A 19358-nucleotide genomic window follows, 5' to 3' on the forward strand; every position below is an offset into this window, starting at 1 on the left:
TACGAAGTTGAGTCTAGCATATATCAAGCGACTCTTAAATGAGTTTTGGTTCAATAAAATATGACAACCAAACTTGACATACCAACGCTTGGTGGGTTCAACCGAGCTATGCTCTAACACTCTTGAAGACTGAAGATCATACGAATCACAAATGAGAAATTCATAAACAAAGGTACATATGTGAAAACCGACTATGCTATTTAATTTATTGTTTTTCTGCCTATCTATCCTCTGAGAAAATGTCGTACTACTTTAGTATATGATGAGATACAAATAAAAAAATTTGAGTTCAAATTTGTACTTCCCTAATCTCGAAACTCAAACTCAAACTCAAGTAATGGATATTTCAGGGACTTACCACGTTTGCGGTTGAGAACAATTCTTTTGTTCAATAGACTATGATCGCGGGCAGAGGTACCTAGGTAAAACTCTAAGGTGCAAGCTGCTAAAGGTGTTAATTCGTGGGCATTCAATTTCTTGATGTTTTCTGTTGACTCCAAATTGTACTTTAGATCATGAACTACATTTTCATGTTCGCGAACAACACAAATCTTGACAAGTTATGTTAACATCAAAACTTCTTGAGTTCGCGAACTATGAGAACTTGGTCATTTCTAGACGATGATTTGCATGATGGTTCACGGACCATTTGGTTAACTCTTGAGGTACTTTTTTTTGCAAGGTCTTTAATTGAAAAAGTATGTGCATATTATTCTTTGTACTGTAAGGGAAACATCTCGCACACTTATTGGTTTCCATTCTGATTAATATCATGTTATTCTGAGTAAGTTAATTATGTTCCTAATTGAGTAGAAGCACTAACTTTTAAAAGAACCTTCCTTTTGGAAGCTCTTGGTTAACATTCTTACGGCGTATACCAAAAGAAAGAACCATATTGCTAGAATGTTCTTACGAAGGAAATAAACTTCTTTCGGACCAAAGTAAAAAGCTAGTTTAAGTAGTATTAAGATTACTTGGGATCTAAGTATCTTGTAAAAATGGAAATTAGTTCATGAACTTAGTATTGAGGAAAATCAATCGTTGTTTAATTTCAAGAAAACCTAGCCTTCTTCATCATTAATATCAATAGAGGACTCTCTGCAACTAGTTCATATACGCTATGCATCTTGTTGCTGCAAGAGTCGTCCTCTATAAACTTAGGTTCTTCAGAATTATATAAGGTTACAATTTTGAGGTTTTCACATGGGAATATTGATGAAGCCTGGTCAGAATATGTTTTAACTGATGAAGAATTTTATTAATAAAAACAACGAAAAAATAATGAAGGGGACTTAATCCCATACCTCAAAGTAAAAGAGAATAAGATTAAAAAAAAAGTAAAGCTATGGTAAACACACAGAATGGATTTGTCTGTACCCAAGAAAACAGAATAAACTGAGGCATGGGTCATTCCACCATTAAGAACCTATAGAAGCACCACATTTAGCCAACAAATCATCTACCGCGTAACCTTTCCTGTATATATTAGAATATTTTAACTGTATAGATGAAAAATACCTTAAATAGTTTTTCCAGTGAACCGCTAATCTCTAAGGCACCAGATAAGGATCAGATACGGCTCTAATTATGTGCACTGAATCACAGTCGAACTATATGCAAGCCATCCTTTCAGTAGGAGCCTTATAAACAAATATGACTCTCCAAAATAAGATTGAAACTGAATTAACTATACCAAAGGTTTGCTCTAAAAAACTGACAACCAAGCTATTATTATTTCAAAATAGAATACCATAACCAGCTATCCGCGGGTTGCCAACGAACACCCGTCCACATTAACCTCAATCCAACCATGTAATGGGATATGCGAAGTTATATCAATGATCTCCATAGCTTTAGCTACCTTTAGTATTGAAGAACCTCAGTATAAAAATCAAACATTATATTATATACATCCCTTACACAAACTTCCAGATTCACTGATGAGCAACTTAAGTTTAGTTGATGCTTCTTGTATTGTACTCATTGTCAAAATGAATTTTATTTCTAATTAATATGTAATCTTATCTTGATTGTTGTAGTTTTTCTTTATTCTAAAGGTTCACCTCCTGTTATACTGCCATTCAAGAACTACAAATTTAGAAATAAGGTTGATAGAAATTACATGCAAGGAGTCTTTCGTCTCTAACCTTGTTAGTTCTACAACATTACTATCTATACTTGATTTTGATAAATCTTGCGAGTTATAATCAATTAGTTATCTCTATAAGTTTCGAAGAGACCAAACCCTAGCTATTGAGGTTTTCTTTGGCATTTTTTTGACGTGTAGATCCCTAAAAGAAAATAGATTTCCGTTACCTTGATTAAAAAATATCTTAAGAAAATTAAATAGGTGTCCAGCTGGAGATGGAGTAACCCTAGTCTTCACGAAAATATGTGGGCCAGTAAAGGACACCATCAAGGAAATCGTGTGCATAGGATCTTCCAATATCCAAGAAATGTAAAGGGCAAAACTGCAACTAAATAGGTTGGAGGGTATTCGACATCACTGAAGTCTGAGAGTATGATAGTCTCTATAGTGGCTTAATACAGTACGTGTTGGAGATGAATGAGGTCTCGGGATTAGTGTGTTAGATTATAGTTTTCCTTGTTAACAAGATTTGTGGTCTTGTTTCGGTTTCTTCCCGAATTCTATTGTTTATCTATATAATTTAATTACATCACAAATAGTACGTTAAACAATCTAGATAGTATAACCCATGAATAAAGATCGAAGAAGACTTGTATTTGTTGAGTTCGATCTTGTGAGATAATCATACAAGACCTTGTCTTGCTGAATTCGGATCTTGAAGTTTCGAGACATAATAGTTTGGCCTTGTTTTACAATCAAGAAAGAGATCTTGTCATGACAAGTTCTTACGGAACTAAGATCCAAACGCAGTGATTGTTCAAAGATTGTTCACATAGGTTCACGAATGAAAATTTTGATAAAATACTAGGTACCCTCTCATTTTTAATTTTTCTATGGCCTAGAGTCTTAGACCATTGAACCGGTCCGGATATTTTTTAAACAGTGTACTATATTGAACGTATAGTCATAGTGTAATATGTTTGGTGTCAAAAGTGTCTCTTTCACACTTTTCTATTGTTAAATTTCAACTTTACCAGCATGCGAGGAGGCGACCCATTGATATTTCAGCACCGACCTTAAGTTTTCAGAGCCCATTTCGAAATTTTATACAACTACAAGTTGCCTCGAAAAAAAAACAACTACAAGTTGCCTCGACCAAGAAAAGTAGAAAACCCAAATTTTGTTTTCTAGTCTATCCAGGATAGAATTAAAAATCAGAATTTAGCCTTTTAAGCATGTACTCTAATTTCTTCTATTTTTAAGCCTCTTCTTTTTTTTTGTTTGACTAAAACTGCATCTTGTCTCTAAGTTTTTTGCTGTAATTTTACTAGATATGCTCTTCGAAAAAACTATGTAGTATTGCCCCCTCTCTTTTGAAATCATGGCACCGCTGCCCCTGTAAACCATGAGCTAAAAACTTCATTTTTGAAGCGAGATCTCATCTACACCATGAGCTAGCTCGTTTGTTTTTTAAGCCAATAAAAGGTCGATTTAAGCATCCAAGGTTGGTTAAGTAAATAATATTTTTTTACAAGACTCATTGATCCAGGTCAAGCTAACAATTCCAAACATATATTTAATAGTAATTATCATTTTGTTTGATAGGGATTGAGTTGAATCTATCTTAATCATAATATCGTCTCATTGAGTTGTTCATTAATTTGTTCTTCTTTTCATCATTTTCATTACTAAAGTTGCTTGCTTGCTTCCATGCATCTCTACAGAGAGATATACAAAGAGATCATTAGATCACATTAGTAGCTGCTAGTATGGCTGAGTTGACCGAGCAAAAGAAAACTATGTCTGATTATATTGAGAAAGCCAAGAACAGAGCTAAGAACATTGTAGATAATTTTGCACTTACAAAGAAACCAGAAACAGATCTGGAAACCAAAGAAGATAATGCAAATTCAGTGACCATTGCCGCCAAAGTTTCCGTGAACAATCCCTATAATATCGAGATTTCCATAATTAAGGCAACTTATGACTTCTTTTATGGTGATGGGTGAGTAATTTTTTTTTTTTCCAACAACTCCCATATTTTTTTAGTAAGGTGATCTAATTTAGAGACTTTTAATCGTCTGCTTTTCGATTGGAAAACCTTTGTACATCGCTGAAAGTTTCTCTTTTAACTTTTTTTTCGTCAAGAAAATGTTTGAAGTTAGGACTATGATCTCGAGTCCACAATATTGGAGTCGCCTGGACATAAACTATTTCTATTAGAGAGGTATCTGCTAGCTTATTGTGCGTGCATTGATGATAAAGTTGTTAGATGATTTTAACGATGATATTCTGATGATTTTATTTAGGAAAAAGGTGAATGGAATTTTGCAAGATCAAGGAAAGTTGAAGGCCAAAACGGAAAATCTGCTGGATGTACGAGTAAAAGTTCCACTTAGTAGTCTGGCGAGGCCAGGAAGTGATCATATGGCGGATATCGACTATAGGCTAGGGATGAATATTACTATTGATATACCTGTGATTGGACATGTTATCATTCCAGTCTCTGGGAAAGGAAAGTTCAGACGCCCGTCGACGACTATGTCTGATTTCTTAATTAGTGATCAAGCAGGACAAGAAAATGAGATTGTTCATGAAGTAAGCCAGGATGAAGTAGTCATACAAGAAGTTAGCCAGAAAAGAGTAGATTTCAGACCATAACAGTACTTTCTTCTGTTAATTGGGATTACTATGAAATGTATTGTTTTCCTATTGGGATCGTGTTTTGCATCTTCTTTGATTGTTAGTTTCTTTTTGAATATGAAGCTTAGTTTCTTTTTGAATATGAAGCACGTATTTTGCAATGTCCAGATTTTCTTTGCGAACAATCTCATTCAAGAGATCATTGTTTTCGTGTTCCTGATATGGTTAATCGTGGATTAATATTGTTCTCCATTTTATTATTTTATTCATGTAAATTCCTGATAGTAGTTCCTTTATATCAAAAAGAAATACGAAAATTGGGTCAATTGTCCAAGTATTTCTAAAACATGGTACAAATGGACGAGTAAAAATCAGTACGGGTGAAACGGACACAAAAAAAAATAGCAAGAATGAAATTGGATTCATCGTGGCTTAAACTTAAAAAATAGTGTGGATGAAACTGGATGCATCCTGATGTAAATTAAAAATAAGAAAAAATATTTGAAAATGGGCAGGATGAAACTGTTTACATCCTGACTATTTTTACAGTCTCGTCCATTAAATCAGTATTAAATTCTATACGTCCTTTTCACTCAGAAATTGTTGATTTTGGTCTTTTTAACCAATTTTGTGAAAGCAATATGAGTTATTTATTTTGCGTACGAGTTATTTGTATTTTGTTACCCAAGTTTTCTCCCACACCGGATCGGACTTTTGTACTCGGTTATTCGAACCTGGACCAACTATTGACTGTCAAAGACTTATCGACTTGAGTTTCTTTATTTTAATTAATATCCTAAATGCAACACCACCACCGTGTACTCGGAAGGTGAGTGTGGAGGAAGAAGTGGCATGGGCGCAGAAGTTTTTAGGCATCATTTGCTGTTGTGTTTCCGTTTGAGTAGGCCGATCAAAAAAAACCATAGGGTTTTCCATCTTAAATGTAGGAGAGGAGCAGGTACTGAAGCTTGGACATGATTCTACTTGTATAATGAAATGCTAGTTACAAGTGGTGGTGGTCTCTTATTCTTCATTTGTTGGTTCTTCTTGTTAACTTGTTTGAGGAGTTCTTCGTGGAAGCTAAGGTATTCTAGTATTGGAGATGTTAGAAAGTGCGACTGCTTTCTGGTTGGGTTCCAATTTGATTTTTTTTATATTTTTTATTACGGTAAAAAATGATATCATACTCAATTACCTGTCCAACTATTTTAGGCCTGCGTTCATTTCTTGTACGTAATTGTTCTGTTTGATGCTACAATTCCTCTTACATTTTTCAGTTTCGATCTAACATTACTTAACAATACCACGACGAAGCAACTACTGTATGCGATATCAAGTTCAGTTAGATAATATAGTTGAACAACCCATTTTCTGCTGTTGCTTCTTTTTCTAATACTCGTTATTGTTTTGCAGATCCCAGGACATTTTTTCCAAGGCATTTAATAGCAGTGAATTTTAAACTGTCTATATAAAATCAAAACATAATTTAATCATCCATACAAATAACAGCGTATGTAGATCCTTTAGGTTATTTAATTTCGAGGAAGATTACAGGCGTTAACCCCGGATACAGGCACATGGTAATGAACGGTGTAGACTCTGTAATTAACTGTCAATACATTAGATTAAGGTGTGCAAATCCATGTGCCTACTTAAAAGTCACACTAACAAACTGTGTCAATGACAAACGCTAAGCTAATCTCAATTAAGATTATCAGCCTCCTGTGTTACTAATCAAAACAAAATAGCTCAGGTGTTTCGGCAGATGCTGCATCAACTTACAAAAATGAAGAATTGAAAGCGAATTCTTTGTATTCTTTGCAACTGTTTATAAGCTTAGATTATTGCTGCATTCATCTTCGTGCTCGTACAGCCAGATATATAAGTTACAACCATACTAGGCGCATCGCTAAGTAACATGCGAAGCCATACGTCAATAAGAGATTACACGTGACGTATGTATGTAACTTTTCTTTCTTTCAATAATATAATACCCAGCCATTTTCCATGAACATGGGGAGCAAAGACCCCCCTAATATGGTGCATGATATTACATTCCCATTGATTACACCATTTAAAAATCTCCTGCTATCAAAATCTCCTGCTTGCGATCTTACGTGTTACCAGGAAGAAGATATAAAAAATTCCAAAGTCAGAGTGTCCCGACTAGGCTACCAATATTATAACCAAACTACACACTGTCCCAACTCCTAGCCTTACTCGTTAATGACTCGGAGAACGTGACAAATCTAAATATAATCTGATGCCAGCAAATATGACATATAAATATAGGGTAGTATCAAATGACATGGTTATATTAATATATATAACCATGACATGGTTTGGTCATTATTCTGTAAAACTCAAACGACAACGAGTTTGAAACTAATTTTTTGGTGATATGTTCCAATTATATAGCTCTACGTTCAAAAATGAGACCATTTCGATATACGAAACTTCATCATCCAATTTTTTTAATTTCAACCGTTAATCTTCAACGGTTAAAATTCAAAAAAATAGATGGTAGTCTTATAGTCTCGAAATGCGCTCATTATTGGTAGGAAGGTAGATCTATATAAGAGGAACATGTCCCAAAAAAATTAGCTTCAAATACATTGTCGTTTAAATTTTGTAAAAAAAATGGTCAAACCATGTCATGTTTATGTCAATATCAATATAAGAAAGAAGGTTGTTTGTCTATGGATCAATTAAGGCCGTTGATTTCGGCCATCCTGCGGTAGCGATTCATTGTTGGATGTTTGACTCAAAGTCAAACGTGGCTATTGATTTTATGCTTCTTATTAATTTGGACGCTAGAGATTATGCCACGGAAGGAGCAAAACTAACTTTAATCTATTTAGCGGCCACTTGACCTAAATACGGTTTAGCGGTCAGGGTTCATTATCGAAATCTTTTAGTTTCATATAAGCCACTGCCGTCTTCTTATTTATCAAAATGAAGAAAAAGAAAAAGAAAAGAAGAAGAAAAAAAAAACGGCTTCTTTCCCGCTAAGTGTCTTCTCCTTCTGTTCGGCCGTGGCATTTCTACGTGGAGTGAATTTTCATTAGTGATATTGGGTATTACATATTTTTGTGTAATCCTTAGTCTTTGCATCGTGAACAGCCTACAATTTAATTCGAACTAATATATATTCTCTTTTTACTCATGGAGATCTTTCCTTGTGATTGGATTAGTTTAGTTTGTTAAAAAAGTAAGATAAAGGGGGGTACTTGGTGGGATGAAGAGTTTAATGTAAACCTAGCCAGTGTACATTTGAAGTTAATGATTCATGTTATTTTTTTGTTACTTTGATACGTGTTACTTTGCAAGGTATAGTGTATACTGCATAATAATTTGTTGTGAAAAGAAGGGATCTGTTTGATCTTAATTTGTTGTCAACTTATTGCTTGGGAATAGTACATGTATGTGTGCTATGTATTTCTGTTTTTCTGTATGCACTTGCGAGATAACATTTAGTTCCGAACTTAATGAATTTGGTTTTGCAGTTCTAAATGATTCAAATGTGGAAAACATTATTAATGTTGGACAGTCAATTCATTTGAATTTTGGTTGGAGAAGTCTACACATGACGACGAAGATTAGTGGGAATGCAACTCTTCTAATTTGGATACGCAATATAGTTGTGTTGGGAGCTTCAAACTATAAGGAGTTTTGTAGGTACGTCTTTATAGATTGTCAGTCCTACTTCGGAACCTAATCACCTGATCATTTTTTGTTTACATCCTTATTTCCTCTCAATGAAAGGGAAATTAACTTAAATGAAACGGAAACTAACTTAATAGGGAATTAAACTAAGTTATTTCTTTCAGTGAAATTGTTTTGATATAGGTGTGTAATGAGTTGAAATTAAGAAAAGTATAATTGAGTTGAAATTAAGAAGAAGTGTAAAGCTTGAAACCCATTTAAACAAGTTTGGATAACGTAATTTAAGCCTTTCTTATTAGATATTTGTGTTTGCGTACAATGATATTTTCACTGCCAACAATAATGTTTTTGCTTTTGCTTTTCATTGGCTTTTTTTATATCATCAAGAATATTGTTAATTTTCCCCCTAAGTCGAAATATCGTAAGCCTGTACGCAGTATACTTTTGTAGCTTGGATTATAGGATATGTGTGTGAAATACATTATTTGTTGGAGATACTCGGTTTTCTATTGATTAATGTGGTATCGCTAAGAGATACTAATCATCATATTTTTTTACATCTGTTGCAAAGTTTACACTTCTCCAATATGCACTGCGGATATGAAGTTGGGCATCATGTTCAGGGAGCCTGTGGTGTGGGAGCACATCAAGGTTTGAGTGCATATAGTTTTTGGTAGATGTTGCGCCATCTATGCATCTTCATTAATAACATCAGGCTCTGGATTAAAAGAAAAAATGCAGACCGCAAGGGGAAAAGGAAGCTCTCCAAAATTTTGTATGTTTTATGGTCGTCCTTTTTTGTGATTTTCTTCTGCAAATGTCTGAACAATAAGATTTCACGTACATTTTCTATTTTGTTAACGGCGATGAATATTTGAGCCCATCTATACGCAGGCCTTATTCTCTTTTTCAGGTTTTTTTCTTTTTTTCAAGAAGAGATTTTGTTTTGAAATTGAAAGCATTATTGAGACATTTTAGTAAAAAATAAAGGGCATCAAACTTTGCCTAAATATGTCTTTTTTTTTTGTACCCGAAGAAAATGCCTATAATAAAAGGTTGAGCCCCCGCCGTTAGGCCGGGTGATACCTAGTGTCAATATAAGTATAATCATGTCATTGGATCCTACCCAATAAATATATATTGGTAATTCATCTTGGTTACATCTTACATGTTAGATCTTGAGAAGCAAAGTGCGAATTCTTTTTTAATACAAATTAAGCCTAGTACACTGAGCTCACTTGGGTTTTCACCCACACATACTTACTTCTCAACTCCACTCACTACCCTGATCAGTCGAGGGATCTCTCAACTTTTGTAGTATATATGCTGATCGCGCACTATAGGGCAAGTCCCCTATTTGTACTTGTTGGTTAACCGACTATAGCAATTAACTCTCTAGAGGACCGACTAAACTAGACTAGATATTTCTAGCTGGTAACTAAATAATTTCTGAACCCTTCTAGAGATATCTAGATTTATCTAAACATTGTTGACAATACCTAATAATTAGGTCGGTGGTGAGTTGTAACACTAGCTACATGCATGAAATGAAAATGCTGTGAAGCTTCCAAATTTCCATTACATTAATCTTTAAGTTAAAGTATGTTTTATAGATCTATTCCCACGTTTACAAAATCACTTTGCATTAATGAAACGTGAAAGTCAACATATTTACTAGCTTAAGTTCGTCGGAACCGAATCAGTACTGTCTCAGACTGTCAGTTTCTTTTCAAACTAAGGTTCATACTTCCTGAGAAACCGCATATATACATGTATAGTTTGATACTAAATAGGAAATGGCAAAAATGGATGATCATAGTAAATTAGCATCGGCTCCCTCGTTTACAAGGAAACTTTCCCTGATCATGAAGTTGGCAGGACCAACAAAAAAGAAGGAGACCTCCGTTGAGTCGGTACTTGAAGAAGGCGCAACTGATGAACAAGTGGGGCAGCTGCATATCACTCATGCTCATACTGAAGAGACTCCAAAAATCATAGAAATTAAAGATGTTGTTTCTGTGAATATCGATGATTTTGGTAATAGTCTTGTGTTAAACTAATTTTCCAAATTTCTTATCTTATCTAATGAAGCTAGATTTTGTGTTTCGTATGCAGTGCCGGATGCAGGATACTATGCAATGTCAGGTCAAGTAGATAAAGGTAATTGGGATAAGGGGCAAGAAGTGATGGATGTATATAGCAAGATATCAGAACGAACCAAGGTCATTGAAAAGATCCTGTTAAGTAAAATGGATATTCATATATATGACAAGGCATCTACTGGGCAGTTGAAATTCATGGAGGATGTGGTAAATACCTTAGAAGGTGAAGATCTCAAGGAAATGCACAAAGATATGGGTGGTACAGCCCTTCACCTTGCTGCCATTGTTGGATGTACCAGAATTGTGAAGGCAATATCAAGCAAGGGTTTCAATTTAACCGAGATACCCGATAGAGATGGAAACATACCACTTGTGGTTGCTGCGGAAAATCTTTTCCAACATAAACAAAAGGAGATGGTGGAGCATCTTTGCGATGTCACTCCAAAAGAGTGCGCAGAACTCCACACCAATGTTACTGCAGGCGGTAGACTAATCTGCAATATAATTAACGCTGATCATTATGGTACGTGTATTCATTGATCTTTTTCTTATGGTAGCTAGGATAGATCCATCTCATTTCTCGTGTCTAAATTCGAAAGAATAGTTTTGTTCTAATATTATTAAGTTCACCTTGATCTATATAGATACCGCCTGTCGTTTGATCAAGAAATTCCCACAGTTGGCTATCGCGAAAGATGACCATGGTTCATGTGCATTAGAAGTATTGGCTCAAAGGCCTTTCGCCTTTCAAAGTGGAAGTTGGCTAACACCTTGGCAACGCATCAAGTACTCTGGTATTTATGTCCATAGATATATTGCTATCCTTCCATGACTTCCCTTTTTTGCTTTTTTTTTTTTCCTTCTTCTAAGCATCACTTGAGAGTACGTATTCAGTAATGGATTAAGAAATGTTCATGTACAGCTATTAAGGTGGATTTGGCTGCTCATGAACCGCTTCGTGCTCCTCAATATGTTTATAACTGCCCAGAATCTGACCTAGAAAAGGGTGAAGGAGACCCTGATTTGGAGTTGTACTTTCAACAAACTCAAGGTAACAGGGACATGAAATCTCAACTAAATTTCTGGTGGTCAATCGATTGCAAAAATAGGTTTACCGTCTTGAGTGTTTTCTTTCTTGTTTTCATATTCATTCCTAACTGTTTCATTCTTATTTCTACGTCAGGTTTTTTGACCAGGAGATTCCACAAAGGTAATAGTTAAAAATAAATTGAATTTTGCAGTGTTGCTACTGCTTCTATATTAAGAGGTATTTTATAATATGAATGAGATGGTTGTTTTCATTTTTTGCTGGTAGTGCCATTAGAATACTTTTTTTTACACATTGCACATGTGCGACCTATGCTCTTGCTTGAGGCAAAAGTAGCTTTTCATAAAATCATGGTCATAGCTGATGACTGCTTGCCTTTACCCCTTTGTCTAATGATCAGCGCTCGGTCTCACTTGCGCCTACAAGGAAAAATTAATGCACCGTCAAGCACTGGAGTTGGTTAAATGCATATGTAGAGAGCTTCCAAGCGTGTTAAAAAAATCAGACGATGAAATAGTTCACAATAATAAAGATGAACAACGTCTTCTCAAGGAATTCTTCGAAAATACAAGCATATTAAGTTCTGCTGCTAGTTCCGGGGCTGTTGAAGTTTTAGAGGAATGTATTCAAATAATGCCAGAATTAATTATGCTTGATATGGAGAAGCAATCACCACTAGCAGTTGCAATCGGACAAAGAACTGATAGGATTTTCAACTTGATTCTTGATATGACTAATGATAATAAAGATAAATTTGCTTCTATTAGGGACAAAGACGGTAACACATTGTTGCATTTAGCTGCCAAGTTAGCGCCATCAGCTCGACTAAGTGAAATATCTGGCCCAGCTCTTCGGATGCAGCGAGAGCTTCAATGGTTCAAGGTATATGTATTTGATGTACTTTATATATATACGTATGGATTGTTACCTAGAGTTCGTTCATAGCTCGCTAGATGGCCTCTGTTAATTTTCCAGCAAAAGAACCACAATCAGTTAAATAGGGGTAACTGAGAATTAATCTGGATACTTACTATTGTTAGCTATGTTGTGGATTCCATGTGCTTGCTGCAATGCAACTCCTCCATAGGGGCAAGTTTTGCATGCCATTTAGCACTTTTTCAATTACTATAACTTGCATTACATATGTATAAATATTCAGGAGGTGGAACATTTTACACCACAAAAAGATAAGCTAATTACAAACAACGACGGAATGACTGCTCGAGCTCTTTTCACAGAACAACATGAGAACCTAATGAAACAAGGAGAAGAATGGATGCAACGGACAGCTGGGTCATGCATGGTAGTTGCTGCCCTCGTGACTACAGTATTGTTTGCCGCCGCTTTTACTATACCCGGTGGAAACTATAGTGACAGCGATAGCGAAAATAACGGTACACCAATTTTTCTACATAACATGGCATTTCTATTGTTTCTAGCATCAGATGCCTTGGGTCTCTTCTCTTCCCTCACATCAGTTCTTGCCTTTTTATCTATCGTAACCTCAAGTTATACCGAAAAAGATTTCCTTAGGTCATTGCCGAAGAAGTTGATCCTTGGTCTCTTAAGTCTCTTCTTGGCAATAGTTTCCATGATGATCGCTTTCAGTGCGGCACTTGCTATCGTTCTCGGACCAAGATTTTCATGGTTTCCACTTTTTATCACAGTCACCACTTGTGTTTTCTTGATCACCTATGCGGTTTTGCAGCTTCCTTTATTTATCGAGATGGTTCATGCCACTTATTGGCCTAAACTCTTTAGAACAAGAGGCAAGCTAACTAAAATTATAAGACATTCTAGTGCATCTTTACATAGAAATAAGAGACACTAATGCTTGCTTAAAGGAGAATGTTTGCTTCTATGATTATTATTTTTCAAGATGTATGGATCATGTCAAGTAAATGTGTTTTGAAATATCTATTTTGTAATTACGATTTATCTTTTACCTAATCTGTGATTTTCGCAATGTAATCCCGAAAATCGTGGAGAAAAATGAGTATGATTTTTTTTTTTTTGCAGATTTTTTGACATGATTTTTTCTTAATAAATTGTAAACTTTCCAATGAACTATCACTTGAATTGAAGAATCCTCTGTTTTCAAAATAATAGTCAGGTTTCATGTATAACCCGCCTATTAATTGAAACCAGCCTATTATTACACATGAAACCATCTTATTATTTTGAAAGCGTAGGCGCCATATACCAACTATATTTTTATGTTTTACGAAAGTGTAGGCGCCATGAGGTTTTTACCGTGGTTGTTTTTGTCGCTAGACTAGAAATAGTACATGCGAATGAGCACTGGCATATACCAAACCAAACCAAAGTCTTTTTCTAGTAGCAAGTACCAGGTAGACTAGAGATTATCTCATAAAATGTATACGTCACTACAAAATCTATACGTGACGTACATTAAAACTATTAGTTCTCCTCCTAATAAAATAACACCCATTTTGCATGAACATGGGGAGCATAGATCGAGCATCTCCTACTTCGTCTCCCCGAGATATACTAAATTCAAGGTTTTGGGTTTATAAAATCTGCATATTTAGGCACTCAAAGTCCTCTCTCTTTGAACAAAGCAAAAACAACAACATCAAGGAGAGGTGCAAATTAATGGGAAAACGCCCCAGAGAACATGATCTCAGGCTTAATTTTAATCTAACGCCAGCAAATTTGACATATAAATAGTTCAACTTGGCTACATAGGATGAATGTACTGTGAAGCTTCCAATATATTAAGGTCCATAAACAAGTTGGATAAGCTTAACAGCAGTGAGTAACAGATAAAGTATGTTTTTTTGGCACCAGATTTGATGGTAGATCTAGTCAACACATTAACTAGCTTAAGTTTTCAATTAGAACTTAATCAGTGTTTCAATTTGGAAGTAAATAACATATTTGATTCACATTATATATGCTGAAATGCTTTGAGAATCGGCAGATATATGTATTGCACTGATAGAGTTTGATTTCTAAATAAGAAACAGAAAAAATGGTTGATCCAAGCAAATTATCATCGGCTCCCTCGTTATCATTTTCAAGGAGACTTTCCCTGAGGTTGACCGGAGCAGCAAAAAAGAAGGAGATCACCATTGAGCCGGTGCCTGAAGAAGTCGCAATTGATGATCAAGTAGGGCAGCAGCAACTCACTCTCACAGATACTGAATATCCACATAAGATCATTCACCTAAATGATGATGTTTCTGTCAATATTGATGATTTCGGTAATAACCAATAATCTTTTGCACTCTTTTTTATTCCTAATTTTTCTGTACGTGTATCTAATGAAGCTAGATTATGTGTCCAGTGCCGGAAGCAGGATACCAAGCGATGATAACACAAATAGCAAAAGATCATTGGGAGAAGGGGAAAGAAGTGATGGATGGATACAACAAGATATCTGATCGAAAGAAGGTGATTGAGAAGATCATGTTAAGTAGAATCGATATACAAATATACGACAAGGCATCTACAGGGCAGTTGAAATTCATGGAGGATGTAGTAAATACTTTGGAAGGTGAAGATCTCAAGGAAATGCACAAAGATATGGGAAGTACAGCGCTTCACCTTGCTGCCATTGTTGGATGTACTAGAATTGTCAAGGCAATATCCAGCAAGTGTTCCAGTTTAACCGGAATTCCAGATAAAGGGGGAAACATCCCACTTGTGGTTGCTGCGGAAAATCTTTTCAAACATAAACAAAAGGAGATGGTGGAGCATTTATGCGATGTCACTCCAAAAGATTGCGCAGAACTCATCACCAATGGTACTGCAGGCGGTAGACTAATCTGCAATATTATTAACGCTGATCACTACGGTACGTTTATATATATATATTTTTTTTTTTGACTAAAAGGAAATTCAAATTAAGAATGACCCTCACTAATGCAGCGAGGAATAATGAAAAGTTAAGCTAACAAGGCTAGCTCACACATATGATAGTATTCCAATTATAAATAAGAGTAGATAATAAAATACTTTCAAACAAACTAGTTTTTAAAACCCAATTATATAAGGTGCACTTAACAGTCACCATCTGATTTAAATGTTTCCGTTTATTTAAATATAGTCTATTATTCCTCTCATTTCAAATAGCCCACAGGATAGCGAAAGGAAAGGAAATATAGTCTACAGTATATTTAAATACTTCTACATCATTTTCGTAGAACGAACAAACCTAATATGTCAAGGCCACATTACTGATTTTTCCCCATACAACTTAGATAGTGGTTAACTACTACGCTACTGAAAACCCAAATAGATCGATCCATCTCATCTCTCATGTTTAATCCGTACGCTTATACTCCATCCGTTTATACTCCTTCTGTTCCACTTTAGATAATGTTTGAGAGTTTTCATGCAGATTAAGAAATGGAGAGATACATAAACAAAAATCCATCTATGCCCATGAAAAAAGTCTTCTAACATTAATTGGTATTAATGCACTTGAAAATAAACCTATAGTTCCAAGAAAAAATGCTATGATATTGCCGATAATTTTGTGGGAAAATATGAAGACGATCGATTAATATGAAACAAAAAAATAACCCTAAACACTCGTCTAAAATGGAACAACGGGAGTATAATTTTCTTTTCTAATAGTGATTCCCCTTGATCCTTATAGATACCGCCTGTCGTTTGATCAAGAAATTCCCGCAGTTGGCAGTGCCGAAAGATGACAGTGGTTCATGTGCATTAGAAGTGCTGGCGCAAAGGCCTTTTGCCTTTCAAAGTGGAAGTTGGCTGACACCCTGGCAGCGGATCAAGTACTCCGGTATATTAATGTCCATATATTGCTTGCAAGCCTTTCCTTCCTTCTGTTTTTTCACTTGGAGGAAATTTTAAATGCTATCTTGCCTTGTCCATGTTTGATATTCAATTAGGACTTGCAAAATATTGCCTCATTAACATCTCGCCAATGTGTTAGTTACTACGAAAAAGAATCTTATATCAATTTGTATGGTCATATGGATCTTGACTCTTTACTGTGATGGGTGGATGGTTATATTACAGTGATTAAGGTAGACTTGACAACTCACGAACTGCGTCGCTCTACACAATATGTTTATAACTCGCCAGTTGCTGACCCAGAAATGGGTGAAGGATAATGACAACTGCAAGATGAAACTTAGCTTATATAAAGACAACTCTCTTTATTGATGTTTAGAAAATCTTTCAAAACTAAACACAAGCTCTAATCTTGCTCCTATGATCAACCACAATTTTAGTGATCATATATATAGAACTATGAATTCCTTTTCCTAGTCCTATTACCTTATTACATGTCTTTTCCTTTTCTTAGAACTAGATGACTTCTAATTCCCTTAGGATTACATCAATTTCCTAATCTTGTCCTAACCAGCTTGTTAGTGACTTCTATGTTGAAGTTTAACCAACATTCTCCCCGTTAAGCTTCAACCTTACCCGTAACATATCTTGTACTCCAATCAATTATCTCATTTCTTCAAACTTGATCCGAGCTAATGCCTTTGTCAATATATCTGCTTTCTGCTCAGTTCCTGGTATGTGTTCAACGTTGATGATCTCCTTCTCGATACATTCTCGTATGAAATGATACCTTTTGTGAATGTGTTTCGTCTTTCCATGAAGCACTGGATTTTTAGTGAGTGCAATTGTAGACTTATTATCAATCTTGATGAGAACTTTTTCAGGTTCTCTTCCTTTGATTTCACCCAACAGTTCTTGAAGCCATATTGATTGTTTAGCTGCTTCTATTGCAGCCATAAACTCAGCTTCACAGGATGATAGAGCTACAGTGTCTTGCTTCTGTGAACACCATGTAATAGGTGCTTCTGCTAGATAAAATATATGACCAGTTGTACTTTTCCATCATCTTGGTCAATATTATGACTGATGTCACTATACCCAACAATTACTTTTGATCCTCCTCGACCATACTTCAATCCATAGCTGATTGTTCCTCTTAGATATCTCAATATCTGCTTTATTACATCACCATGAGACTTGCGTGGACTCTGCATATAACGGCTTGCTACTCCCACAGAGAAAGCCAAATCTGGTCTTTTGTGTAATAAGTATCTTAGGCATCCAACATTTCTTATATAACTTGTTGGATCAATCTCAGCTTCTTCTTGTGCCTTTGAAACTTTAAGTCCAAACTCCATTGGTATCTTAGTTGGATTACAAGTTTCAAGTCCTGCTTCTTTCATAATTCTCCTTGCATAAGATTCTTGTTTAATCTGAATCCCATCTACTCCTTGATGGACTTCTATGCCAAGGTAATAAGTGAGTTTTCCGAGGTCTGACATCTCAAACTTTGATGAAATTTCTCTCTTGAACTCATTGATCACCTTAAGGGAGTTGCCAGTCAAAAATAGATCATCTACATAGACTGCAATCACAAGAAGCGTTCCCTTTTCTTCTCTTCTGTATACTGATGTTTCTTTAGAGCACTTAACAAATCTGATTTCTCTTAACATTTGATCTAACTTTGTATTCCAGGCTCGAGGAGCTTGTCTTAGACCATATAGAGATTCTGATAACTTATAAACCTTATGCTCTTGTGCTTTTACTTCAAAACCTTTTGGTTGTTCAACATACACATCTTCTCGCAATTCACCATGTAAGAATGTTGTCTTAACGTCTAAGTGGTGAATTTCCCATGAGTTTGATGCTGCTTATGCTATTAAGAGACGAATTCTCTCTAGTCTAGCAACTGGTGCGAAAACTTCATCAAAGTCTATGCCTGATTCTTGAACGTATCCCTTAGCTACAAGTCTTGCCTTATATTTGTTGACAGTACCATCAGCATTCCGTTTTATTTTGAAGATCCACTTAAGACCAATCACTTTTACCCCACCTGGCTTATCAACTAGAAACCAAGTCTTATTTCTGTTGATTGAAATAATTTCTTCTCTACATGCTTGTGTCCATTTAGTCGAGACCTTAGCTTCCTGAAAATTCCTTGGTTCATCATTAACAGAAAGTAGCATAATCTCACATTCTTCTGCAGCTTGAAGAACATAATCCTCCAGATATTGTGGCTTTTGTATCTGTCTTGTTGATTTTCGCAGTGGAATGGGTTGAGTTATTTCATCGATCTCTTCTTCTTCTTCTTCTTCTTCTTCGTTATTCTCAGTGTTTTCATTATTCTCTTCTTCTTCTTGATTAACATCATTGTTTCCATTGGTATTGATGATTATGGGTCCTTCGCCTTCATAAATTACTTGACCCCATCTCATTTGAAACATTCCTGGATCCCTACTTGGTCCATCATTAGTTTCTTTCCAGTTCCAGTTTGCTTTTTCATCGAGTACCACATCTAGACTCACTATTACTCTTTTCGTTGTTGGATTGAATAATCTGTAAGCTTTGGATCCAGGCTCAATTCCTAGATGCACAAGAGTCTGAGATCGATCTTCCAGTTTCTTAAGAGTTGCAGAATCAACTTTTGCGTATGCTTTGCAACCAAACACTCTTAAATGATCTATGTTTGGTTTTCTCTTTCGCAAACTTTCATATGGAGTCATGTCTTTCAGAGCTTTCGTAGGTATCTTGTTTATTAGGTATGTGGAGTGTCGTACAACTTCTCCCCATAGATAATTAGGTATCTGCATAGCCTTTAAAGAACTTCTTGTCATCTCCATTAGAGTCCTGTTTCTCCTCTCCACCACTCCATTTTGTTGTGATGCATATGGTGCTGTGAGTTGCCTTTTGATTCCATTTGACTCACAGAACTTGTTGAACTATAAGGAAGTGAACTCTCCTCCTCTATTAGTTCTAAGCATTTTGACCTCCTCTTTTAACTCTTTTTCTATCAGATTTC

General features: G+C 35.6%; 3 protein-coding genes across 3 annotated transcripts; all 3 read left to right on the forward strand.

The window, feature by feature from the left end:
* The first annotated feature begins 3707 nt into the window (after positions 1-3707).
* Positions 3708-4750, forward strand: LOC113326416 (desiccation protectant protein Lea14 homolog). Its single transcript, XM_026574154.1, has 2 exons — positions 3708-4094; positions 4399-4750. Exons 1-2 carry the CDS (start codon positions 3859-3861, stop codon positions 4748-4750), a joined length of 588 nt encoding a protein of 195 aa, XP_026429939.1. The 5' UTR covers positions 3708-3858.
* A 5444-nt stretch (positions 4751-10194) lies between these two features.
* LOC113326417 lies at positions 10195-13379 on the forward strand. The gene is made up of 7 exons (XM_026574155.1): positions 10195-10435; positions 10514-11023; positions 11145-11294; positions 11423-11551; positions 11684-11710; positions 11949-12430; positions 12708-13379. The coding sequence occupies exons 1-7, from the start codon at positions 10195-10197 to the stop codon at positions 13377-13379; spliced, it is 2211 nt and encodes a 736-aa protein (XP_026429940.1).
* A 1058-nt stretch (positions 13380-14437) lies between these two features.
* Positions 14438-16462, forward strand: LOC113326679. The gene is made up of 3 exons (XM_026574368.1): positions 14438-14775; positions 14859-15368; positions 16176-16462. Exons 1-3 carry the CDS (start codon positions 14544-14546, stop codon positions 16394-16396), a joined length of 963 nt encoding a protein of 320 aa, XP_026430153.1. The 5' UTR covers positions 14438-14543; the 3' UTR covers positions 16397-16462.
* Positions 16463-19358: the final 2896 nt, after the last annotated feature.

This window comes from Papaver somniferum, unplaced genomic scaffold (assembly GCF_003573695.1).
Source record: "Papaver somniferum cultivar HN1 unplaced genomic scaffold, ASM357369v1 unplaced-scaffold_10, whole genome shotgun sequence".
NCBI lineage: Eukaryota > Viridiplantae > Streptophyta > Magnoliopsida > Ranunculales > Papaveraceae > Papaver > Papaver somniferum.